Below are 26,941 nucleotides of genomic sequence, written 5' to 3' on the forward strand. Positions count from 1 at the left end.
TGATACCATCTAGATTCAACATAAAGCAAGAATTACTAGTTTTGACCAGCACTGGAGAATCATGAGCATTGATGGCATATTTTCCACGACTTTCCTTATTAACTTCAAGAGAGGAGAGAAATACAACAGAATAAATGCAATTGATAATATTAAGGTTCAAGAAAGAGTTTAAAATGACAGCCATAAAATTCATTTTTTTGAAAAAGGTGGCAAATTTGGGAAGGAGGGCGACATACTCTAAGTCATAGAGATGTACAGCACGGAAGCAGACCCTTCGGTCCAACCTGTCCATGCCGACCAGGTATCCCAATCCAATCTAGTCCCACCAGCCAGCACCCGGCCCATATCCCTCTAAACTCTTCCTATTCATACACTCATCCACATACCTTTTAAAAGTTGCAATTGTACCAGCCTTCACCACTTCCTCTGGCAGCTCATTCCATACACGTATCACCCTGTGTGTGAAAACGTTGCTTCTTAGGTCTCTTTTATATCTTTCCCCTCTCACTCTAAACCTATGCCCTCTAGTTCTGGACTCCCCCATCCCAGGGAAGAGACTTTGTCTATTTATCCTCTCCATGCCCCTCACAATTTTGTAAACATCTATAAAGTCACCCCTCAGCCTCCGACACTCCAGGGAAAACAGTCCCAGCCTGTTCAGCCTCTCCCTATAGCTCAAATCCTCCAACCCTGACAACATTCTTGTAAATCTTTCTGAACCCTTTCAAGTTTCACAACATCTTTCTGATAGGAAGGAGACCAGAATTGCATGCAATATTCCAACAATGGCCTAACCAATGTCCTGTACAGCCGCAACGTGACCTCCCAACTCCTACACTCAATACTCTGACCAATAAAGGAAAGCATTCCAAATGCCTTTTTTCACTATCCTATCTACCTGCGACTCCACTTTCAAGGAGCAATGAACCTGCACTTCAAGGTCTCTTTGTTCAGCAACACTCCCTAGGACCTTACCATTAAGTGTATAAGTCCTGCTAAGATTTGCTTTCCTCACATTTATCTGAATTAAACTCCATCTGCCACTTCTCAGCCCATTGGCCCATCTGATCAAGATCCTGTTGTAATCGGAGGTAACCTTCTTCGCTGTCCACTACACCTTCAATTTTGGTGTCATCTGCAAACTTACTAACTATACCTCTGATGCTCATTTATATAAATGATGAAAAGTAGTGGACCCATCACCGGTCCTTGTGGCACTCCACTGGTCACAGGCCTCCAGTCTGAAAAACAACCCTCCACCATCACCCTCTGTCTTCTACCTTTGAGCCAGTTCTGTATCCAAATGGCTAGTTCCCCCTGTACTCCGAGAGATCTAACCTTGCTCACCAGTCTCCAATAGGGAACCTTGTTGAATGCCTTACTCAAGTCCACACAGATCACATCTACCACTCTGCCATCATCAATCTTCTTTGTTACTTCCTCAAAAAACTCAATCAAGTTTGTGACACATGATTTCCCACATACAAAGCCATGATGACTATCCCTGATCAGTCCTTGCCTTTCCAAATACATGTACATCCTGTCCCTCAGGATTCCCTCCAACAACTTGCCCACCACCAACGTCAGGCTCACTGGTCTATAGTTCCCTGACTCGGCCTTACCATTCTTCTTAAACTGTGGCACCACATTAGCCAACCTCCAGTCTTCTGGCACCTCACCATTTGTATCAATGATACAAATATCTCAGCAAGAGGCCCAGCAATCACTTCCCTAGCTTCCCACAGAAGTCTAGGGTACACCTGATCAGGTTCTAGGGAATTTATCCACCTTCATGCGTTTCAAGGCATCCAGCAATTCCTCCTCTGGAATATGGACATTTTTCAAGATGTCACCATCCTATTTCCCTAAATTCTATACATTCCACGTCCTTTTCCACAGTAAATACTGATGCAAAATACTCATTTATTATCTCCCCCATTTTCTGCCACTCCACACAAAAGCCACCTTGCTGATCTTTGAGGGGCCCTATTCTCTCCCTAGTTACCCATTTGTCCTTAATGTATTGGTAAAAACACTTTGGATTCTCCTTAATTCAATTTGCCAAAGCTATCTCATGTCCCCTTTTTGCCCTCTTGATTTCCCTCGAGTATACTCCTACTGCCTTTATACTCTAAGAATTCACTCGATCTGTCCTGTCTCAAGAGGGTTGGAATATAATGGCATCGTTGTGCTACTGAGACTTTACAAAGCTCTGGTTAGGCCCCATTTGGAGTACTGTGTCCAGTTTTGGTCCCCACACCTCAGGAAGGACATACTGGCACTGGAGCGTGTCCAGCAGAGAATAACACGGATGACCTCTGGAATGGTAGGTCTAACATATGAGGAACGGCTGAGGATCCTGGGATCGTATTCATTGGAGTTTAGAAGATTAAGGGGAGATTTAATAGAAACTGACAAGATAATACATGGCTTGGAAATGGTGGATGCTAGGAAATTGATTCCGTTAGGCGAGGAGACTAGGACCCGTGGACACAGCCTTAGAATTAGAGGGGGTCAATTCAGAACAGAAATGCGGAGACATTTCTTCAGCCAGAGTGTGGTGGGCCTGTGGAATTCATTGCCGCAGAGTGCAGTGGAGGCCGGGAAGCTAAATGTCTTCAAGGCAGAGATTGATACATTCTAGATGTCACAAGGAATTAAGGGCTACGAGGAGTGTGCTGGTAAGTGGTGTTGAAATGCCCATCAGCCACGATTGAATGGCGGAGTGGACTCGATGGGCCGAATGGCCTTACTTCCACTCCTATGTCTTATGGTCTATACCTTCTTTTTCTTAACCAAACCTTCAACTTCTTTAATCATCCAGCATTCCCTGTACCTACCAGCCTTTCCTTTCACCCTAACAGGAATATACTTCTTCTGGATTCTCGTTATCTCAGTTCAGAAGGCTTCCAATTTTCCAACCATCCCTTTACCTGCGAACATTTGTCCCCAATCAGCTTTTGAAAGTTCTTGCCTTATACCATCAAAATTGGCCTTTCTCCAATTTAGAACTTCAACTTTTAGATCTGGTCTATCCTTTTCCATCACTATTTTAAAACTAATAGAATTATGGTTGCTAGCCCCAAAGTGCTCCCCCACTGACACCTCAGTCACCTGCCCTGCCTTATTTCCCAAGAGTAGGTCAAGTTTTGCACCTTCTCTAGTAGGTACATCCACATACTGAATCAGAAAATTTTCTTGTACACGCTTAACAAATTCCTCTCCATCTAAACCCTTAACCATATGGCAATCCCAATCTCTTTCCTCACTATCTCCCTGGGTCCCACACCCCCACCTTACTAGTTTAAATCCTCCCAAGCAGCTCTAGCAAACCTCCCTGCCAGTATATAAGTCCCTTTCCAATTTAGGTACAAACCGTCCTTCTTGTACAGGTCACTTCTATCCCATGAGAGATTCCAATTATCCAAAAATGTGAATCCTTCTCCCATACACCAGCTCCTCAGCAATGCATTCATCTGCTCTATCCTTCTATGCCTGCCCTCACTAGCTCCATGTTTCCTTTCAAATATTTCCTTTGAATTTCCTATTGCTGAACTAGCAATTCAGAGACCCAGGTAAGGCTTCTAAGGCAGATGGTGAAATTTCAAATTAAACAAAATCCGGAATTGTTGATTATTGTAAAAATCGTGCTGACTCACTTGTGTCTTTTAGATTAGATTAGATTACTTAGTGTGGAAACGGGCCCTTCGGCCCAACAAGTCCACACCGACTCGTTGAAGCGCAACCCATCCAGGCCCATTCCCCTACATTTACCCCTCCACCTAACACTACAGGCAATTTAGCATGGCCAATTCACCTAACCTGCACACTTTTGGACTGTGGGAGGAAACCGGAGCACACGGAAGAAACCCACGCAGACACAGGGAGAATGTGCAAACTCCATACAGTTGCCTGAGGCGACATTTAGGAAAAGTTAACAGTTATCCTTATCGCGTCTGGCTTATATGAGTGGGCTTGATATTTAAGTGCCCTCTGAAATAGCGCAGAAAGTTATCAAACCACAAAGTCGTCTCAGAAAAGGATTCCAAGTGGGCAGACCACTTGGCATCAATCTAGGTACTGAAAAAGACTACAGCAAACTCAGTCCTGTGGCCGTTGCAAATTTCTTCTTATTTGCCTCTGGGGACTAGTGCTAAAATTGAGAAATCAACAGCCTAACATGATCATACTTGTGGAATTAAAGACAACATCCAACACCATAACAATGTCTAGCCACATTATGCCCCACCAGCAGGACTGACCCAGCAGAAGTGGCAGCACAGTGGTATACAGTGAGGGAGTTTCCCTGGGAGCCCTCAACATTAACTCCACACCCTATGAAGTCTCATGGCATGGGGAAGGAAATATGTTGGAGTACCACATACTACCCACCCTTGGACTGATGAATCAGTGTTCTTCATGTTGAATATCACCTGGGGGCATCCACAGAGGGTAGCAAGGCCAAAAAGCATACAATGTTTCAATTTTCTGTACCAAGAGTGGCACCACTTCTGATTGTGTCAGTGCAGCCCTAAAAGACATCACTGTTCAGCTGGGTCTGTGGCAGGCAGTGAGAGAACCTAGAGGGAAAACATTCTTGACTTCATCTTCACCAATTTGTGTGGACAAAGTCTTATCTTAACTATGAGGATATCCCTCATTATGTTGTATGACACCAGCAGTGTGCTAAATTTGAAACACATGTAACAAGTCAAGAATAGACATTTATGAGGCATTGAGGAGGGCAACAACTATGTTCATCTAAAATCTTCCACTCTGCCATCAACAGGGGATCATCCCTGGTTCAAGGAGGATTGCAAGAAGGCATGCTAGGACCAGCACCAAGCCTACCAAAAAATGAGGTGTCATTTTGCGTCAACCTATAGCCCAGCACTATTTGGGAATAAAACAGCTGAAGCATAAAAAGAGCTGCATGCTTTCTTAAACTAATTGATCAAACCGAAAGTTTTCAGTCCTGTCACATCCAATCATGAACAGTAGTGGACAACTAAGCCCACAGGAGGAAGTGGTTCATAAATATCCTGATCCCTAATAATCATCAGTACAGAAGACAAGGTTGAGCTAGAATCGATGATCTAACATGGCCTTTTTCAGAGGTCACCAGCATCACAGGTGCTAGTCTTCAACCAATTTGATTCACTCCACTCGATATCAAGGAACAGCCAAAGGCTGTGGATACTGCAAAGGCTCTCTGTTGGATCATACCTAGAACAAAGGAAGATGGCTCTCTCTGTTGGAGAAGGTCAATCATCTCAGCTCCAGCACATCTGTGCCTCTGGGTAATGCTCTATGCTCAGCCATATTCAATGACCTCTATTCAATCACAAGGTCAGAAATGGGGATGTTCACTGATGATTGCACAATATTTGCAAATACTCAGACAATGCAACTATCCATGGCCAAATGCAGCTAGACCTGAAGAATATTCAGGCTTGGAGTGACAAATGGCAAGAAGTAGTTAGCAATGACTACAGGAGAGAATCTTGACATCAATGGCATCACAATCACCAAATCCCTATCAATATGCTAACCTATTAACCAGACATCCAACTGGACTAGTCATTCAAATACTGTAAATACAAGAACAGGTCGGAGACTAGAAATCTTACAGTGAGTAACTCACCTCCTGACTCCCCAAAACCTGTCAACCATCTACAAGGCTTAAGTCAGGGGTGTCAGTACTCATTTGCCTGGATAGGTGTAGCTCTACTAACACTCAAGCAGCTTGACACCATTCAGGGCAAAGCAACCTGCTTGACTGACACCATATCCAAACATACACTCTTTCCACTATATACAGTAAGCAGCAGTGTGCACCATTTACAAGATAAACCAAGGATTTTCAGACAGCACTGTCCAAATTCATAATCATTCCTATGTAGAAGGACAAGGACAGCAGATTCATGGGAACATGACATGCAACCTCCAAGGCACTAACATGGAAATATATGGCCATTTCTCTCAGTCACTGGGTCAAGATACTGAACTCTCTCCCTAATACAATGGGCATTCATACAACAAATACAACAATACAACAGCAGTTCAAGAAGTCAGCTCAGCATTACTTTCCGAAGGGCACGAGGGATGGACAAGAAACACCAGCAAAGCCAACGTCCACTGAAGAAGTTTTAGAAAGCCTGTTACCAATTTAGGATTGCTGTAATTTCTATGTGGCAGCAACAATAGATAAGAAAACCCAAGTAAATGGAAAGATTTAAATGAATGATGCTGCAAATAACACCAGCAGGGTCAAATCAATGGTACACAGATGGTGCCTGGTACAATAATTGCACAAACATCACCACATCAATTACATTGTGCCTGAAAAGTTCTGAGCAAGACAGCTAGAATTATTCCACTATTAACAGTTTTCATCTCTGTCCACCACTGTCAAGTTTGTAAAGCTCATGCTGCTGATCTGAATGTGATACTTGAATTTATTAAAGCATATCAAACTAATTAAAATGCAAAAAAATAGTATTTAACAAAATTCAAAATTTCCTTCTGTCGAATGACTTGCGATATTTAAAGGTAAAGCATTCCTGTACTTTGTGCATTCTTACATTCCTATGTAGTTCAGCTGCTATCTTCAAGAATTAAAGTTCTTTTGGTTGCTGCCTTATTTAAATAGGTGGTGATGCTGGGCTGACAATTAAGGTGCAAGGGACAGTCATGGGTCTATATAGAAGAATATGTAAGTAGAAGTGAAAACTGAGCAAGAGCGAGGAAAAATATCAGACCAGCTGTGGAATGCAGGAATAAGTTGAAAGGACAACAAAATTTAGAGCTTTGTATAGAGACTGATTAATGATAATTAACTGTGAGATGAGGAACAATACAAATATGTAGATGGTAAGGACTTTTAGAGAAAGGAACTGGAAATAATAAAAGAAGAATACAGGAAAGGTCAATGTGGATGAAAAACTCAACAATACTGTGGTCCTATCCCACACCAAACTGAACACAAGTCAAGTAGGAGTGAATCAAGATGATTGTTCTTGGAAGGGAGAATGGAATCACAATGCAGTCCAGAGATGGAGCCAAGGCACAAACAAAATCAGAAATTGTTGAAAATAACTCAGATCTGGCAGCATCTATGGAGTGTTTAGGGTCCAGTGACCTTCTTCAGAACTAAAGAGCCAAAGTGTTCATTGACACATCCAGCATTAGGACATGGACAGTGTGTATTCGCTTGATAGAAAGGAGCAATATTGTGCAGAGCAGTGGAGGTGGTAGAAGGCAGCAGATAATCAGAAGGCAAATTTGAAGATGCTTAATCCAGACAACAAGGTATATGGTATGTGTGCTCAAAGAGAGCACCACAATGCTGTTTTGAGATACATCAGGATCCAAAGTATGCAGCATAATTGTTATAAAACATTTAGAGAGGAAAAAAGGCATACTGAGGCAGAAAATAAACATCAAGTTGGGAATTACCATTAAACGTATACTGCTTCAAGATGGGAAAAGAAGAAAAAGAGAGGTGAAATCTTAAAGGGGAAAGCTTGGAAATAAAAATGGTGTAGTGCTCTGGTCCGTTGCAATAATCAGCATGTACACAGGAAGATGCAAGTTAACAAACCAAAAAACACATGGTAGCTTACAGATGAGGACAGGAATCTTGCAGGATGACAAGACAAGTGGGTCTAAGAATCAAAAGCCAAATGTGATAAAGGATGGAAATCTAGGCTCATATGGTTAGAGGTCAAGATTTTATCTAGAGCTTAGCAGCTAGTGTACAGCTTGATATTTTACAAAAAATAATTCTGATTAGAGTGGAGAGCTAATATCCTAGGATTTTTGTGTGCTATCACACAGCAGCAGCAACAACAAAGGAGAAAATGCTAGAAATATTCAGCAAGTCTGACTTGGAGAAATAACATTAATACTTCAGGTCAAGAACCTTTCTTCAGAACTGGCTATATCGCTAGCTTCATCCTTAAATGGAGCACTGAATGATTGCTGGTATTAATAATTAAAGAAGCTCTGAATTGTTCTGTTAGAACCATTCTAAGAATAGCACACTAGATTATTTTTTAACCAGTAATTTATGGGAACTTGCCTAATTTGGTGCAGGGAAGGGTAGAATCTTGGTGCAGGGAAGGGTGGAGTCACGATGCAGCTCAGAGATAGAGCCAAGATTGATCGATACATTCAGCATTAGGAAATGGATGGTGCGGTGTCTCTTCATAAAAAGGAGCAATATTTTGCAAAGCAGTATGGAGTAAGTAGCCGATATAGGTGCCAGATAATCAGAAGGTAAATTTGGAAATCTTGATCCAAACTATAATATAGTTTGTGTGCCTTCAATTGCGACCATAAAAGATTCCTATTCCTCTCTGTAAGCCAGTGCCCATAAATCAGTGGTTAAAAGATAATCTAGTTTGCTTTTATTAGAATGGCACTTATAGAGCAACTCTGGCTTCTGAAAATAGCTGGTAATTTAGAACTTCTTTCATTATTAATTACATCAATTGTTCAGTGCTCAATTTAAGTTGGTAACTGGATGAAGCTAGCAATATGATCAATTCTGAAGATAGGTCCTCGACATAAAACATTAATGCTGATTTCCCTTGTCAAGACCTGCTGAATATTTCCAGCATTTTCTCCTTTGTTGTTGCCATATGATTGCATGCATAGGTCCTAGGCAATCAGCTCCCCACTCTGATCAGAATCACATTTTGGTCAAATACCAAACTCTGCACTACCTGCAAGACTCCAGATAAAATCTAGGCCCCTAACAATGAATCTAGATTCCTATCTTTTATCTCGCTTGGCATTTGATTTTCGACCACCTTCCTTCATTCAGCAGCCTGAAACATTCCTATTCTCATCTGTAAGCTACCATGTGATTTTTGGTTTTAAACTTGAATCTTTCTGCATGTACTTGTTGACTGCTGCAATGGACCAGAACACTGCTCCATTTTTATTTCCTTGCTGTCACCTTTTTATTGTTAAAGTTTCACCTCCATCCTTCCTCAGTGAACTGATTGCTGACAGTAGAGTTAAAGCACAAATAAAAGAAAATTAATAGAGGAGGCAAATATCAATAAAGAATACATTGGGTTTGGCATGAAAACTTGGTTTGAACTGTGTGGGGGGGGGGCGCATGGAGAATCATAGAATCCCTATAGTGCAGATCGAGGCCATTTGGCCCATCAGCTCCAAATCAACTCTCTGAAGAACATCTTACACCCCATCCTCTCCCCAGAACTCCATATTTACCAGAACTAACCCACCTAGCCCACACAACCCTAGGCACTATCGGGCAATTTAGAATGGCAATCCACCTGACTTGCACATCTTTGTACTGTGGGAGGAATTCAGAACATTGGGAGGAAACCCACGCAGACAGGGGGAGAATGTGCAACCTTGACGGCATGGTGGCTCAGTGGTTAGCAATGCTGCCTCACAGCGCCAGAGACCTGGGTTCAATTCCCGCCTCAGGCAACTGTCTGTGTGGAGTTTGCACAGTCTCCCCCGTGGGTTTCCTCCGGGTGCCCCGGTTTCCTCCCACAGTCCAAAGATGTGCAGGTTAGGTGAATTGGCCAAGTTAAATTGCCCGTAGTGTGAGGTGGATTAGTCAGCAGTAAATTTGGGGGGGGGTTGCTCTTTGGAGGGTTGGGTGGACTTGTTGGGCCAAAGGGACTGTTTCCACACTGTAGGAAGTCTAGTCTAATCTAATCTTGACACAGACAGTCATCCAAGGCTGGAATTGAAGCTGGGTCCCTGGGGCTGAGAGGCGTGTTCATCACTGAGTCACCATGCCACCAGAAAGAAATCCAAGTAAAATCTGCTACTCTACCTACAAGGAACACTGGGAGACTTCAAGTAAACTGCTGTTCTCACAGGCACAGGAAAGACCACGTAAGCAAATGGTACTGAATCCACATGGCAATTTAAAGAACAAAGGGAATCCTGCCAATGTCTTTTATAAGATGAACCAGGAAAACTGTGTCTGGGAAAGCAGAGAAATCAGAAATAACGGATTTACAGTTGTACAACGGCAGCCACAAAGGAACAGTTACTGATGCTGGAACCCATGGCAACACAAGACACTTTCAGTAACTGACCAGAAATTTAGCTTGGAGTTGCCTTTTATCAAGACTTGTTAAGACTACAGCAGTTTTTGTTGTGAATTGTATTTATCGTGCAGGTAAGAGACCACAAGTTTTATAAGTATGCTGCGATTATGAAAACACAATGAACACATAAACATGAAAATTAAATCAAATTGCTACTATTAGACTAAAGTTTCAGAAAAAAGATATTTTTGCAAAATACCAAATTAAAATGTTTAAAATGTAATACTTGTAGAGTTGGATTGAAATATCTAAATGCAACATTTAGAAATAAAAACAAAATTGCTCTTATCAAAATGTGATACGTGGCATCACCAACATTTCTTTGCAGATCTTAAAACAAGCAAAACAGCTGCTCTTTACAGGGTCAAAGCTACCTCTCTGAAAGCAAATATGATTCAATAATGTTTTCCATTTTAACAACATGGGTGTGGTGATATTAAGTTGTCAAACTAAGAAATGTTTGTCTATTTTACCTTGCTGCTTTCAAAATGTCTCTCAGCTCTTTAGAGGGATTTATCCTTGGAGTACGTTGACACAACAATCACAGAAACTACTCTACACCACCAACAATCCAAAATAAAAATCTTAGAATCCCTACAATGCAGTTTGAGGTGATTCGGCCTATCAAGTCTGCACCCACCTGCCAAAAAGCATCTCACCCCAGACCAACCCCGCTACCCGATCCCTGTAACCCGGCATTTACCATGACTAACTCACATAGCCTACACACCCCTGGTAATTTAGCAGGGCTGACCCACCTTACTGGTAGACTAGCTCTGTTAGAGTTCACACTGATCTTTCACTATTTTTATTCTTCTATCAGTTTGGTGTAGAGCTATAAATTAAAGAGGACTTTTGGACTGTGGGTAAAAGACCAAACAAAATTTTGTCTATTCATGAATTTAAAGTTGAACAAACAAGCCACCAAATAACAAATTCTAAGAATTACATACAAACAAGTAAAATAAAGATTGATCAGAAAAACTGAAATAATCAGAGAAGTTGCACACGAGAAGCACGCACATCAACCCTTATACCACACTGAAAATAACTGCAACCTTCAAAAACGCCAAGTCCCCAAAGCCTTATTGGAATATCAAACATTGGATTGGCAATCAACTACCATGTCATTACAGAAGGAACTTCATGCTATATTCTGTACTCACCTGTAAATATTCAACACTGACAGTTTATAAAACCTGGAAACATATACCCACACTAGAATACCTCGTTTCGAGGGCAAACAAACATTGCAGTAATTCATGACTGACACTATTTCACATTATTAATTCACCGATTGTTCTGACTTGCACCACACGACATTCCATACAAGCAATACTTCAATCAGAAGAAACCAATTTTATGGCATTTTAACACTACCTGAGTATTCCTTTTATATTGCTACGAACAGTGGTGATGTAACTAGCAGACAATGTAATTTATTTACTTATATATATATATAAAATATTACTTGATAGTCTCTCAACCTTGTTTTATTGAACTACTTTGAATGAATTATCTCATTGCCATTTTCCTGTTTTGAAATTTGTAAATTTAAGTAGTCACTCTCATAATTCTAGCTAAATGTTCACTGCCTACATGCCTGTCTGCCTTTCCCTCCTTACAGCCCAACCACACTAATGGGGGAAAAAAAAAATCAGGTGTACCTTTATTGTCAGTGGAGCTACTGTTGCTCTCTGGTGCAGACAGCATATCCTCAAACCCCCAAGACACCATATGTTTGTTGCCAAGCAGGCAAGATGCAGAGCCTGGTCCTCCTTCCAACAGAAGAAGTCTGAGGAAAAAAATTAAAACATTAGCTACATTTTGGTAAAGGCAAAAAAAAAGATATTGTTAAAATAACATCACACTTATGTCACTTGTTATGATTAAACAAAAAGATTGTGCAGTAACTTCCAGACATGGGCTTGAACTCAAAAGTACAGAGATTGCTGTTTAAATGGCACTACTCTGCTGTTAGCTTTGTGAAAATAATGTCTCATTGTCTGCCGCAGATTTATGGTACATTGAACAGTGGGAAGCTACTAAATTTGCATGGTGGGCAGAAAATGAAACTGGTAGAGAAAGTTAAATCAAATATTTTCAAATCTTGGTATGATATGAACATTGGAATAAAGATTAATTACTGCAAATCAAGTGCCCTGCACTAAAACTGAACTACAAGTGTGAAGATTCATTCTTGCAAGTGTTAATAGTTTAATAACAACTTTCCATGCAAAAGATCCTAAAAACCTAAACATACAAAGCAAGTCTAAGAGCTGAGCTAGTTAGATACCAGGTCTGGAAATATAGTTGCTAGCAAATCTCAAACTTACAAGAATGGTAGAAACATATGCAAATCAAATTCAATCTAGGAAACACATTGGTTAATACTAACCAATACAGAATTAATATTATTTATTAATATCAATAAAATCCTTCTCCTCCTTCCCTGCACTTCATGCGTAAGAGATCAAACAAATGAGTTCCTCAACCACTTAGTAACTGGGTTATGCAAGAACAAATTGGAGTAAAACTTCCTCCTGTGAACAAGCACCTAGCCACCACTTAGCTTCAAAACAAAGTTTTTCAAAAAGATTTAAGGAACAAACACTAAATACAAAACATTATAAATGTGCAGCGTAACACCACTCTGAGAAAGGTGCAAGATATCTCAAAATATCTAGTTGGCTTTAATATAAAAAAACTGCTGAAACCATTATAGATTTAAGATGAATTCAAAGTGCTGGTGTAAATTTAATTATTCAATACTTTCTTTCAAATTGATTTGGTACAGCTGGGGGAACAACAGCATAGATTCCTATATCAAAATCTGTGCATTGATAAAGAAAGTAGGTTCATCAATTAAAATTACAGGTACAATTCATACTTAAATTCCATAGGACCAACTGACAAGAGAGACCATGGGATCCAAGAAAATTTGGATAAATGGATTCAGAATTGGAGGAAGCAGAGGGTGATGTTCAAGGGGTGTCCTATGTCCAACGGATTTCCATAGAGACCCTTGCTGTTTGCATGAAATTTTCAGATTCAGACTTTAATGTAGGAGGGCTGATCAGCAAGTTTGTGAAATATACGATATAGGGTGGTAAATAGTAAGGAGGATTGCCTTAGATTTGAGGAATATATAGGTGGTTTGATCAAATTGGCCGATCAGTGGAAAACTTAATTGAATTCAGATAATTGAGAGGTGATGGACTTGGACAGGATAAACATTGCAAGGGAATACAGCATGTATAGTAGAACCCTGCGAAGCACTAAGGATCAGAGGGACTTTGGTGAGCATGTGCTGAAGTCCCTCAAAGTATCAAGGTAGGTAGATAAAGTGGTGAAGACAGCATACGGGATACTTGCCTTTATTAGCCATAGATATACAGTTTAAGAGTAGGGAGTTGTGCTGGAACCATATAAAACATTGGTTAGGCCACAGCCACAGTGGGCCGTTCTGGAATCCATGTTAATGAAGAGATGTGATTGCACGATAGAGTTCACAAGAGAGATTCACCAGGAATGTTGTGTGGGCTGGAGAACAAGAAACAATGCAGCACAGGTACAGGCCCATCCATCCTCCAAGACTGCATCACCACATTTCGCCCTACCATGCTAAAACTGTCTTCACTTACAGGATCCATATCCCTCTATTGCCTTCCTATTCATGTATCCATGAGAGTTTTAGTGATGAACAAAGACTGAATAGGCTGTGGCTGTTTTCCATAGAGGAGTAGAGACTGAATGGCAGACATGATTGAAATGTACAAAATTATTAGAGGCATCAATAGGATAGTCAAGAAGGAACTTCTCTTGATGAAGGGATCAACAACTGGAGGTTTGTTAAATGTAAGAGGCAGGAGGCTTACAGGGTATGTAACGGAAAAAACAACTTCACCCATGGTGGAAAATGGAACTCATGGGCTTAAGAGCAGTAGAGTCAAAACTCTCATAACATTTAAGCAGTATTTGGCTGCATGCAATGCCAAACCATATAAGACACGAATTAAGTCCTGGAAAATGGGATTAGAATAGTAAGTCTGTTGTTGTAACTGATTCAAACTTGGTGGGTTGAACTGCCTTTTCCTGTGCTGTGGATCTCTGAATCTGACTGCCAAGAAATGCTCAGGTCACACAAATGCCAGGCAAGGATTATCACAAGTCAGGAAACCTGCAGCTCGTAACTAACCTCTTGACTCCCCAAAACATGTTGTACAACTTTACGGCACACATCAGGCACAAGATTATACTCCCCTGGAGATACTTACCTGGATGAGTACAGCTCTACTAACACTCAAGACACCATCCAGGAAAACACAGCCTGCTTGATTGGAACCATTTTCACAAATATTCATTTGCTCCAGCGCTAGCACACAAAAGTAGCAGTGCATACGATTACAGAATGCACTGCAAAAATCTGCCAAAAAACTTAGACAGCATGTCCAACCAGGTGAGGTAAAAATGAGGTGTCAAATCTGGTGAAGCTACCAAACAGTACCACTTATATGCCAAACAAAATAAGCAGCAAGTGGCAGACAAAGATAAGCTGTCGCAAAACGTTGGGCAGGCGAGTGAGGTGGGGCAGGAGGGCAAGGCGAGCAAGGTGGGGCAAGAGGGGAAGAGGGTGAGGGAGCGAGGTGGGGCAAGAGGGTGAGGCAAGTGAGATGGAGAAGAGGAGCAGAGAGTGAAGTGGAGGTAGGGGACGAGAGAAGCAGAACGAGGCCCAGGAGAGCGAGGTGGAAGTGGGGAGGAGAGTTCAGTTTGTCAAAGACAGTTTACCTTCAACAAACCTGTGCAGACTGTAACTTATTAATCTATGTTTTTCCAAGTGACAATTTTGTCCTGGATTATCAGCCCTAAAAATGTTCATCCATCATCAATTTTAAAGATAATTAACAAATGTATCCCTTTTGTATTTTAAGTAGAGGATCCATCATTTTCACTCCCATGCTTGAAAATTGAAAAACTGTGGTAAAGTTTCACTATTTTGGCCCCCACTTTCTTCAGATGGCCTCCTCTCTTAAACAGGTGATTTTTCAAGTTTGAACACACGACATGATACTACTTCTTCAATTTTATATTGATCAATGCCACTACATTCTTCTTTGCAACAGCATTATGCTTATCTTCACAAAAGAGAATGCTACCAAATTATTTATTACAGTCATATCCTCTACCTCATTTGAACATTTTGTTCCAGATTTTGCTGACATCCTTTGACTATCATTTTACTATTTCAAAGTGTTTGTTTACTTTTATACTCCATATTTCTCAGTTGTCCTTGGCACTCTGTATCTAGTTTGATTCTCGAAAGTATTACGAATACAATATTTGTCATAAGTCTCCATTTCTTGATTTATTTCAATTTCTGTATTTTTAGTAGTTTTAGTTTTGAATGCCTTTGTTTTTCCATGGATACCACCAGACTTGCTGAGTGTTAAAGCATCTGTGGATGATTCTTGAAACACACTTGCCCAGAATCATGAGATTATCTCTAAACAAATTATTGTATTCTAAACATCTGGAAATGTAATGCAGACTCCAGCATTAATTAACAAATGTATATTGCGTTGGCAGAGACAGCTAGTCACACGTGTTTCATTTCCATTGCCATTATAGGTCAAGATTTGCTTTTGTATAAGAAATTAGTAATGTGAAAGCTAGTATCCATTGCATTGAATTACATTTTCAGCATATTGCAGTTTCAAATTAATTCAACTGCTGCTACAAACTTTGCTGCAGGACTTAGGAATAGGTACATTTTGACAAAATGAAGTACGAGAGATTGTCATTAGATCAATTACTTTCACTCTTGGGTGTAACCAATTCCACTGGTAACAATACCAAATTCATATAATTCACATGAAATAATGCTGAAGATCACAAACAGAGAATGTCCATAAGTTTTCAAAGGTCTATGGGACTTTTTAAAAGGGGAGAAATTAGTGCATTTTCAAAAGCATGAAGTGTTGTATTTTTCCGTTTGCTTTCAGATATCAGGGATAAGTGCACAGAGGTTACAGAATCACACTTTAGAGGTAGCTGATTTCAGCCACAACAGCAATTTTAACTTCACCTTTAGAATAGTGCCAATGCCCTTGGGTTGGTGAATGGGAAACACGAATGACAAGATTCACTCATCTAACCATAATCCCTAACACCTCTGCTACAAAATATGCATCTCAAAGTCAGGAGATTAAGGTCAAAGTTGTGATGTCTGGCTAGTTGATACCAAGCATATGAGAAAACTAAGCCTGAACAAGAAACCAGAGGACTGTTGATACCACAATTCAATTGAAGTCACAGGAGTAGAGAGAAAAAGTGCAGACACTGATGAAAATAATGTTAAATTGAGGTTGCATGTAGATAGGTAAATATGTCCCTCAATACCATTTAAGATTAAATGAAGTTCACACAGAAGTTTCATACAATACATCAAAAACTGCTTAGAATAAGAACAGTGCTCATTAACTACAACTAAATATGTTCTTTTCATCAAATCGGTGCTTACCGATGTAGAACGTCTGTAACAGGTAAAAACCCCAGGTCGGTCTGTTTCTGTAACAGGTGCACTGTGTGAATTAGTGTTTTCAGAGAGCCTCTGAAAGGGAAGTAAATTGTAGTCACTGATCTTAAACACAAAAACTGAAAAATCATATGAACAAGTGAACAAATAAGATTTCTTTGCCCAATTATAAATTAATAACCCTTTGAAGAGACTGTTATATTCCAGCAATTTTAGACAATAAAATCACTTGAATAATTTAACAGTGGATTAGCCAGAATACAGACATCAGCAACAATTTATGCCATGCCCTCACTGAATCAGTCTCAAAACAGATAACCATACATCGATTCACTACATTTACAACGAACAAGTCATGACCACCTAACATCTGTAGGCACAGTTCCACCAAAAAAGACACCACAGTACAAGATATTTCATCATCAGTTATCACAGACCTAGTTCAAATTAAAAAATGACAGTTGTTAATATAGTACGTCATGTGCATATAAATTTTGACCTATAATAAACACATCTACTAAAAATTGAAACCAACCACCTAAGAAACAAGACCAATGGAATTAAGAAGGCTTGAAAGCAGAGTTCGCTAAAGTGAATCAGCGAATTAGATTAAAAGATAGGTCAATAGAAATGTACTATTAGATATTTAAGGTATTCTGAAGTGTTCAGACTACACAATAGATTCCAAAGGGCAAAAAAATTGCAATTATGAATCTGCCATTCATGGTTAACTAGAAACATTAAAGACAATGTCAGACAAGAAATAGCACATAATTATGTAATGGTAGGCAACAGGTCAGAAGATTGGACAGAATATGACAAGTGCCAAAAATTGAGGAAAAAATGAGACTACATGAGAAAGATAGCTAGAAATAAAAAGAGAGAGAGACAAGTAACAGCTTTTATAAATAATTTCAATGGCAAATATAAAGTGAGCATCAAACCTCTTGAAAGTGAGGCTGGAAAATTAATAAAAGAAAATGAGACAATAATTTAACAGAAAAGGTTATCAGTGTTCACACACTGACCCACATGCAGTGATATTCGGAAAGTAGAAGGGAGGGAAGAACTCAGCAAAATCAGACAAGTGCTATTGACTAAATGGCTTCAACTGCAAAATGACAAGTACCCATGACCCATGGATTTCATGCTAGAGTCGTAAAGGTAGCAGCTACTAAAATAGTTGATGTATTGATTTTAATTTTCTAAACCTCTCAAGCATTGTCCTACTGGAGTGAAAGGAGGAGGATGTTAACTGCCTTATTCAAAACAGGAGAAACCCAAAGCAAAAACTACAGGACAGTTATCTTAAAGTTTGAGAGAGAGAAACATTAGAATCCCATTACTGTTAGACCATGACACTTCGATAAGTTGAAGGTAATCAGAGTCAACATAGATTGTGAAAGGGAAATTGTATTTGACCAATCCCAAGGCCTCCGAGATGGCAACACAAACTGGATAAGAGGAAGCAGAAGTACCACCAGAAAGTATTTGAGAAGGTGCCACAAGTAATTGTAAAACAAAAAGTTCATAGAGTGGGAGTTACCATGCCGCCAAGATGATTGTCTGGTTTACAGAAAGCTGATAGCAGGCATAAATGTGTCTTTTTTCAGGTTTGCACAATGTAGGAAGTGTGCCATAGCGATCAGTACTGGGACCTCAACTGTTTACAACTTGTATAAAACAAATTAGGGAAAGATCTGATTTTGTTAAATTTACCAGTGCACAAAGACAGGCAGGAAAGTAAGTTGTGAGGAGAACATGAGACTGCTGCAAAGGGATGTAGATGAGTTGAGTGGGCCAAGGTTTGGCAAATGGGGTATATAATGTGCAAAATGTGAAACTGTCCATTTTGGCAATAAGAATTCTTAAAAGTATGAGAAATTGTAGAGCTCCAAGATGAGAGGGACCTGGGTGTTTTAGTGAACATATCACAAAAAGTTGTATGCAGGTACAGTATGAGAACATTAATGGACTGTTACCATTTATAACAAGAGGTCTTAAATACAAGAGGTCTTAAATGTTTCAATTGTACACAACACTAGTAAGACAACATCTGGTGCACTGGGCACAGTATTGGTCACCTTATTTAAGGAAGATTGCAAATGCATGGGAAGCAATTCAGATAAGTTTAACCAGAAAAATATCTGGAATGCCTGGGATGCCTTTGAGAAAGGTTGGACAGGTTAGGAGTTTACAAGATTGAGAGGTGACTTGATTGAAACATACAAGATCTTGATGGGTCATGAAAGGGGAGATGTAGAAAGGATGTAGGAACTAGAGCTAGGGGTGATGGTTTAAAAATTAGGAATCACCCATTTAAAATGAAGATGAGATGAATTTCTTTCCCCTGTGTCTTAAGTCTTTGGAACGCTAAAAAGATGGTGAAGCTGAGTCCTTAAATATTTTCAGGGAAGAGGGAGATACATTTTAAGCACAGAAGTGAAAGGCTATCAAGGGTAAGCAGTAATGCAGATTTGAGGTTACAATCAAGTCAACCGTGATATTATTAAATGGTGAAGCAGGCTCAGAGGGTTGCATGATCTCAACTTTTTCAGGAACTCATTGGGAGCAGATATCAGTTTAAGGCATAGAAGGAATTTGATACTGTGGCTGATAAATGAAATGTGACAGACAGAAAAAAGTTGACATTGTATGCCTTACTCAATCTTGTCCCTCATCTTTTCTTTATCTTTGGAACATGAAGGTCAAATTTTTAAAAAAGCAAGTCAGCATTTTTTCCCATGCCTAATTGACCTTGACCAAGTGTTTGTGAGCCACCTTTTCAAATCTGTCATTGCAGTCGATGTGGTGTATCTTAACCACACTGCTATTTAATATAGAATTTGATCTACAATTCTGACTCAGTAACACCAAAGTCAAGGCATATTTTCAAGTCAAAATAGAATGCACGGCTTGAAGGTAGCATTTCCACCTGGCAAAATATCTTTAAAATGTTTTAGAAACTAATCTGCAATAGAAACAATGGCATTCATCTCAAGTTTTCTCTTCTAGAGATTAGATGACAAAAGTCAAATCATAAATATGAAGCCTGTTAGACAATCACACTGATCAGCATTTTCACTTCTTTGAAAATAAAAAAAATCATCTAGAGTTCAAGAACCTCTTAGAAACTATAAACTTTTTATGACTGAAATTCCTCCCAACAATGATATAGTTAATTATCTTCATACATACACAAACAAATTACAAATTGCCAAATAGCCACAAAATCACTGATTATGTGCTCAATTTACAGTTACCTATCAGAGTAACAGCGAGACAGGCAATTACCCATTTAAGATATAATTCATTTATAATGACATAAGGAAGGTCCTACACATGTGATCACTTCAAACTGAACGTTATCACTTCAAGCTGAACAAGCGCACTGATTAGTTCACATAATTTGAACCAATAAAAACTGTCTGGTGTATTATTTGATGAATCATGCTGAAAAAAGACATTTCGCAGCATTTCATCTTGCACTCATCAAGACACTCTAGAAGAGTACCAACTCAAAGGAAAATGAAGCTCTATACTACACAAGACAAGGGTGCTGATCGGCCAGGGAATGAACTCCCATTATTAGAGGCATTTGTAAATGTTTAATTCCTAGCTTTTGAACTCAATACTGTTCTTTCAAAGCAAAGTATCTCACAACGCTGGCCCATAGCCCTCATACCCTTCCTATTCATGTACCCATCCAGTTGCCTTTTAAAATGTTGTAATTGTACCAGCCTTCCCCAACTTCCTCTAGCCGCTTAGTCCACACTGTGTGAAAAAGTTGCCCCATAGGTCTCTTTTCAATCTTTCTGCTCTCACCCTAAATCTATGCCCCAAAGTTTTGGACTCCTACATCCTGGGGACAAGACCTTGTCTATTTACCCTAACCACACCCCTCGTGATTTTATAAACCTCCACAAGGTCACCCCTCAGCATCCAACACTCCAGGGAAAATTGCCCCAGCCTATTCAACCTTTTTCTGTAGCTCAAACTCTCCAGCCCCGACAACATATTTGTAACTATGAGAAAGTGAGGAGTGCAGATGCTGGAGATCAGAGTTGAGAGTGTGGTGCTGGAAAAGCACAGCAGGTCAGGCAGCATCTGAGGAGCAGGAGAATTGACGTTTTGGGCATAAGCCCATCATCCTTGTCACTATTTTCTGAACCCTTTCAAGTTTCATGACATCTTTCTATGGCAGGGAGATCATAATTGAATGTAGTATTCCAAACGTGGCAAAACCAATGTCCTGTGCAGTCACAAGATAACCTCCCAACTCCTATACTTAATGCACTGACCAATAAAGACAAACATACCAAATACCTTCTTCAATATCCTGTCGACCTGCAACTCCTGCACTACAAGATGTCTTTGTCCAGCACCACTTGCTAGGACTTAACCATGAAGTGTACAAGTCCTGCCTTACTTGCCCTCGTAAAATGCAGCAACTTACACTTATCTAAATGAAACCTGATCTGCCACTCCTCGGCCCATTGGCCCATCTCAACGAGATCCTGTTGTACTCTGAAGTAACCTTCTTTGCTGTCCACTACACCTCCAATTTGTGTCATCTGCAAACTTATTAAGCATATCTCTTATGGTTTGCATCAAGTCATTTCTACAATGACTAAAAGCAGTGCACCCAGCATCGATCCTTGTGGCACAGTTATTTCACTATCAACATAAAATTCTAGAATAATAGGCAAAAATGAAATCATGTTCAGAGAAACACCTGCAAATACTGACATGCCATTACTATAAGAATTAAGAACTGGATTAATAAAAAGAATGCAACATACTGACTGAATCAATCAATCTCCTAGCACTGAATGCTGAAATCAGTAGGTTCTACAAAGGCTCAATAAGCACATTTCTGTGTGCATGAGAGTGCGCGACTGAGTGAGAAAGTATGTGACTGTGTGTGCGCGAAAGAGTGCATGCGTGAGTGTGTACGTGCTCACATATAAGTGAGTGAGTGAGTGAGTGAGTGAGTGAGTGAGAGAGAGAGAGAGAGAGAGAGAGAGAGAGACAGACATCTGATTCATTGACATGCCCTTAAAACATGTCATACACTCCTAAAGTACTCATTAAAAGGGTGTAAACTAATTTTTAAAGACAATGCAGCAGGAATCTTACTGAAGGAATCAGAACATTTTAATGCCCTCCTTATGATCAATGCAGCCAGTCAGCCACTTAAACAGTATGGCAGAATCCACCGGATCACAATTGAAAATAAATAAATTTGAAGGGACAATCTGATTGACATACCATGGGAGGAATTGCTGAGAACTTTGGTATAGGCCAGCAGACAATAATTCCACTTACCCCCATCTCCACCCCAAAAGGATACACAATTGTGGCTGAGGACACAATTGCCTACAAAAGATAAATAACATAACGAAAAAGGATCTTAGCCTCAAAAATCATGATCTGAAATCAGTGTGCAGGCAGCTAAGCAATGACAAAGGACAAGAACACAGTTGTGGGAGTAGTTTAGAGGCCTCTGCCAATTACAACATTGGAAATAACTTAAAAGTCATACATCTAAAATGCTGCACTCACCAAAACTAATCCTATAATTAATTATAAGGGACTATTCCTCAGATTGGAAAACAGTAATCAAGAAAGTTCTCTATTGAATGGAATCATACTTTGCACAAAGGAAGATGGTTCAAGTTGTTGGAGAGTACCTCAAAGAAATGTCCTTAGCTGAAATATCTTTAGCTGCTTTTTATGTCAACAACTTACATTCCAACATAACATCAGCTGTAGGAATGTTCACTGATAATTTTAGTGATAAGAAAACAGAATGTGAGTAAATTAGCAATAATCAGAAATAGAGATCAAGTACTTCTACAAGCACAAACTTTGGGAAGAGATCAGCAAAAGTAAGGGTCCTTAGAAACAGAGACAGAAGAAATTCTAATGGAATATAAAAGGTAGCAGAAACATTAAACAAAGACAGAAGTTTTTTTTGTCAGATGCAGAGTGGAACCAGAGGTTAAGATTATAGCAAGAGAAAAGGCAACGGAAAACAAATAAAGATTGGGGAAATTTGAAGGACCAAAAGTTGACAAATCCCACAGACTGTGACATCATGTATTGTAATGTCTTAACAGAAGTAGTTGCTGAAATAGTTTTGGTTTCAATCTTCCAGAATTCCCAAAATCCTTGTACCTAACACATCAGAAGATGCAAGTCGCTTCAAAATTCAACTTTTAAACTCAAGTCTGCCCATTTCCTTCTCCAACTGCATTAATTCCTTGACTTTTATTGTCCATTTCAGTCCTGGCATCCCACGTTAAAAAGCATATTGCAATAAGCAATAAATGCTCCTATTGCAGGATAGAATGGAATATTACCATCTAACCACTCAGGAACTCAGTGGGCTCAAATTTCACAACAAATGCTGCATTCCCTGGTTTAAAATGGACATATGGGAAATGGATTTCAGCAGAAACATTGTATCATTTGTCAAAGCCAGAGGTGCAGTTAGTGGCACTGTAAGTGATCACCACCTTCAAATAGCATTACACAGCAACAAAATATCTTGTTCTCTAATCTCAGGATTGTGCTGACAAAGATCTCAGCATTTGGAAGCCTGAATTCCACAACAAAACCCTCTATTCAGGGAAATTGACAAATTCCATCTTATTGATACTGCATAAGAGGTAGCTAGAAGTAGAAGTAATTTGGCTATGAATAAGAGAATTTATCATGCTCTATGTCAACACAAATCTGACGATGACTATGATCTAGATCAGCCAGCAGAATTGCAACCTTGTTACCAATGTCTAGTTTATCATGAAGAGCACTCTTCTTTGACCTCTCCCACTGAGGCATGGTGACCCTCAGGTTAAATCACCACTAGTCATCTCTCTCTCTGGACCCTATGGTCTGGTAGGGCTATGACAATTTTACTTTTTTTAAATTTAGTCAACTTTGAAATAACAGGAGTTGCAAATATCACACTCCTGTGGAGATCACTAAAATAGCTTGACAATCAAATTTAACAATTTTGAATATTCATCTCACATTCAAGTCATTGTAAAGATAAGGAATATATTCAAACTTTTAACATGAAACGCAACAGAAAGGTAACGTGGGATTGGCTGAAACTCGGATTCCTACACGTAGCAGAACCAGAGTACGTTCGCAAGCATGCTGTTGGTAACAAGACAGTCAAGTAGAATGGACATTAAAAAGCTCAGGCCGTTTTACTGCAGTCACCTGTATAAGATTGTGTTGGTGGAAGTCATGCTGATATGGTTTCTGTTCATAAATAAATTCAGAATCTGCTGCCTTATTTGGTCTGGGGAAATTGCTTTAAGACCCTTGGATAAAGAGGGAGGTTGTGAATTTAGTCAAAAGATAAAAAGTAGGATACGCAATGTTTAGGAAGCTAAAATCAGATAGGGCCCATGAGGAACATAAAGAAAGCAGGAAAGAACTTAAGCAGGGAACTAGGAGAGCAAGAAAGGGGCCATGAAATGAGCTGGGCAAGTTGGATTAAAGAGACTCCTAAGGCACTCTGTACATACATTAAAACCAAGAGGACAACTAGGGAGATGATAGGACTACAAAGATAAAAAGGAGGGAAACGTGTTTGGAGGGAGAGGATGTGGACGAGATCCTAAATGAGGATTTAGGACCATTCAGCGCAGCCATTTTGGCGCAGATATATGGTAGTCATCAACAAAAATCAACATAATAGTAGAATTTTTAAATGGGTAGTTTCCAGTAGTTTGTAGTTTTTTGTGTATCAACTGCATTTAGTTTGTGATTAGTCCATTCCTAACCGTGGTTCCTCAAAGTTTCTAAAAAGAATAAATCAAATTCCCTGAATTTCTTTAATTTTAACGGAATATCGTGCCTTGCCATGAGATGTACAAGTTCAAAGTCACAGTTGATAATGTTAGGGTGGCAGTCAGGCTGTATTTCCAGAACCATTTAAAATAATTTATCATATGTTGTTTGTAACTTATGTGGGAGTAAAGCATACAACAGTGGGAACACAACTTTACACATTTCCCCGAAAATAACAAACTTATGAAAATAGAGGTGGGGAAATTTTGAATGTTCCACGAACATCTAATTTTAATTGTTTCAGAAACTCAGCATTAATTTTTCTTGCAAATATAAGAATTCTGCAGGTGGTGCTATCGCTGTCAGCTAGTAAAAATTGTTCTTTATTATATTAATTAACAGAATATTTTTAAAGGTATCTGGAATTACAAGATTCTTGGATTTACTGGGTAAGTAGCAATTTCTTTCCTTGTCCTACGAACCATTTTCTTCAGCGCTCTGTTGTTAGGCATCATTCCGAAAAATTTTCTAAGCACTCGTTAATCACTTGTAAAGTTCCCTCTATAGTTGTTTTTCTTTGATGACTAGTTATCTTAATATTAACTACAAACTACTGGAAACTACCCCATTTAATAATTCTACTATTATGCTGATTTTCATTGATGACTACTGTATATACACACCAAAATAGTTCTGCGCCTAAATGGGTCTATGGCAAATTAGGCTGCGCCAAACAGGCCATGCCAAATGGCTGCGCCGAATGGTCCCGCTCCACCTACATGAGTACTTTGAGCCAGTGTTCACCCAAGAGAATGACATGGAGGATACAAAGATTAGTGTGGAGCACATGCCAGGGCATTTTAAGATCAAGAATGAAGTGGTGTTGGGTCGCTTGAAGAGCATTCATATGGTTAAGTCCCTAGGGCCTGAAGGTATCTACCTCGTTATTAAGAGAGACGAGAGTGGAGATTATCTTTTGTATCAACTAACCGTTGATTAAAGAAACCATTAAGACAGCTAGTACAGGTTCAAATTTGAGCAAATTTGCTCTAAATTCAATAGTAATAGGTGGTCAAACACTGCTTTGGATAAATGAGAAAGGTGAATGAGGAAAATTCCAGGGCTGTGTGAAACTAGTCAACATTTAAAATACCAAATGACCGGTACTGTACTCAAATACAAAAGGGAAGCAAGAAAAAAAAATTAAATCTTATTCAATCAGTGGTGAGTGAGATGACCAATAATTTATGATGTTTCTTTCACACATCAGATGGAGAGCATCAGTGGAGATAGCAAATTATTATATAATATCAAGCTGCTAGTTGATGGCCTTGACAGCAAACACTCATGTGGCAAAGACTCCACTGCAGCCACAAACTTCAATTCTAAGATACATGACTAGTTCTCATTAATTTAGTCAATGCGGAAAAAATGAACGGCTTAAAATCTACTTTCAGCTCTAAGTCCATACACCTCAGGGAAAGAATTGAGAAATGCCATCTAGTAATATACAGTTAAGAAACATTTTCACAGAGAGATTTGCAAAAATTCTTCTCAAAACTCACTAAGACTTAGCAGCTATTCTTTTGAGTGCTGTTAGACAGGATACCATTTTAATGAACCAATGTGGTTCTGATCAAGTAGTACAGTAGCAGAATATTACAGTTTAATAGCAATTTCAATGTATAACACAATATTCTGTTTGATAACATGGTGACTGCAGAAACACTGATGCAGAAGCAGGAAGGTTTTAGGAACCAATTTGTTTTTGCTCTCTGACATGCATTTGGAGTAAAGATCAAAGAGCTCCTTCCCCAAGTGGTTATTTGTTCATTTTGTTGGTTGTTTTCTGTATTCACCTCCCGGCAACAAAATTAGATATTTGAGTAGGAGACACCCAAATGTGCTCTAAGAACAAGTCCCAAGTGACTTGGTGCTTTTTCAGTTCCAGACAAGGCATTTTCCAATTAGAGCATTTGAAAAATGGAATCCAAAGCCATTTTTGGTACAACTTCATTCTAAAATCTTGATTGTAGTTCACAAAAAAGAACAGAGAGTGTAAACAAAATTAGAAGTAATATTGCGAATGCTCAAAATCTGAAATAGATAATGTATAACAGTCTGCAAAGAGAAAAGACAAATTCTGAGATTTTAGATGTGTTACCTACCTGTCTTTCCTTCCTAAGGTGCTAACTGACACTGATTGCTGCATTTTGTTTTATTTTTTAAAAAACTCGTACCACGTGTAGTCTTTTGGTAAAAGCAGCCCATCAACCACTACTCATAACATCACTACATCTATTGATGAATTGTGATAGGTGTAGAGAGAGATAATATGGTCCATGTAATATTGAAGTTGTGAATATTATCAATCAGAGTCATTAAGCAAACACTCTCATGTAGCATTTGTTTATTAATATGTACCAAAATATTATTTCAGATCACTATATTTCACAGAATAAAGATGACAATGTTACTGAAGACATTGTAA

At 39.2% G+C, this 26,941-nt stretch overlaps 1 protein-coding gene across 2 annotated transcripts in view; it reads right to left on the minus strand.

The window, feature by feature from the left end:
* The window catches only part of LOC132827079 (probable E3 ubiquitin-protein ligase HECTD4), a 302,053-nt gene that overhangs the window by 236,183 nt on the left and 38,929 nt on the right, over nucleotides 1-26,941 (minus strand). For both annotated transcript variants that reach the window (XM_060843537.1, XM_060843536.1), the window contains exons 3-4: nucleotides 16,627-16,716; nucleotides 11,774-11,901 (exon numbers count right to left, since the gene is read on the minus strand). In XM_060843537.1, coding sequence (XP_060699520.1) covers nucleotides 11,774-11,901; nucleotides 16,627-16,716 — 218 coding nt within the window. The remainder of the gene's footprint in view (nucleotides 1-11,773; nucleotides 11,902-16,626; nucleotides 16,717-26,941) is intronic.

This window comes from Hemiscyllium ocellatum, chromosome 24 (assembly GCF_020745735.1).
Source record: "Hemiscyllium ocellatum isolate sHemOce1 chromosome 24, sHemOce1.pat.X.cur, whole genome shotgun sequence".
Taxonomy (NCBI): Eukaryota; Metazoa; Chordata; class Chondrichthyes; order Orectolobiformes; family Hemiscylliidae; genus Hemiscyllium; species Hemiscyllium ocellatum.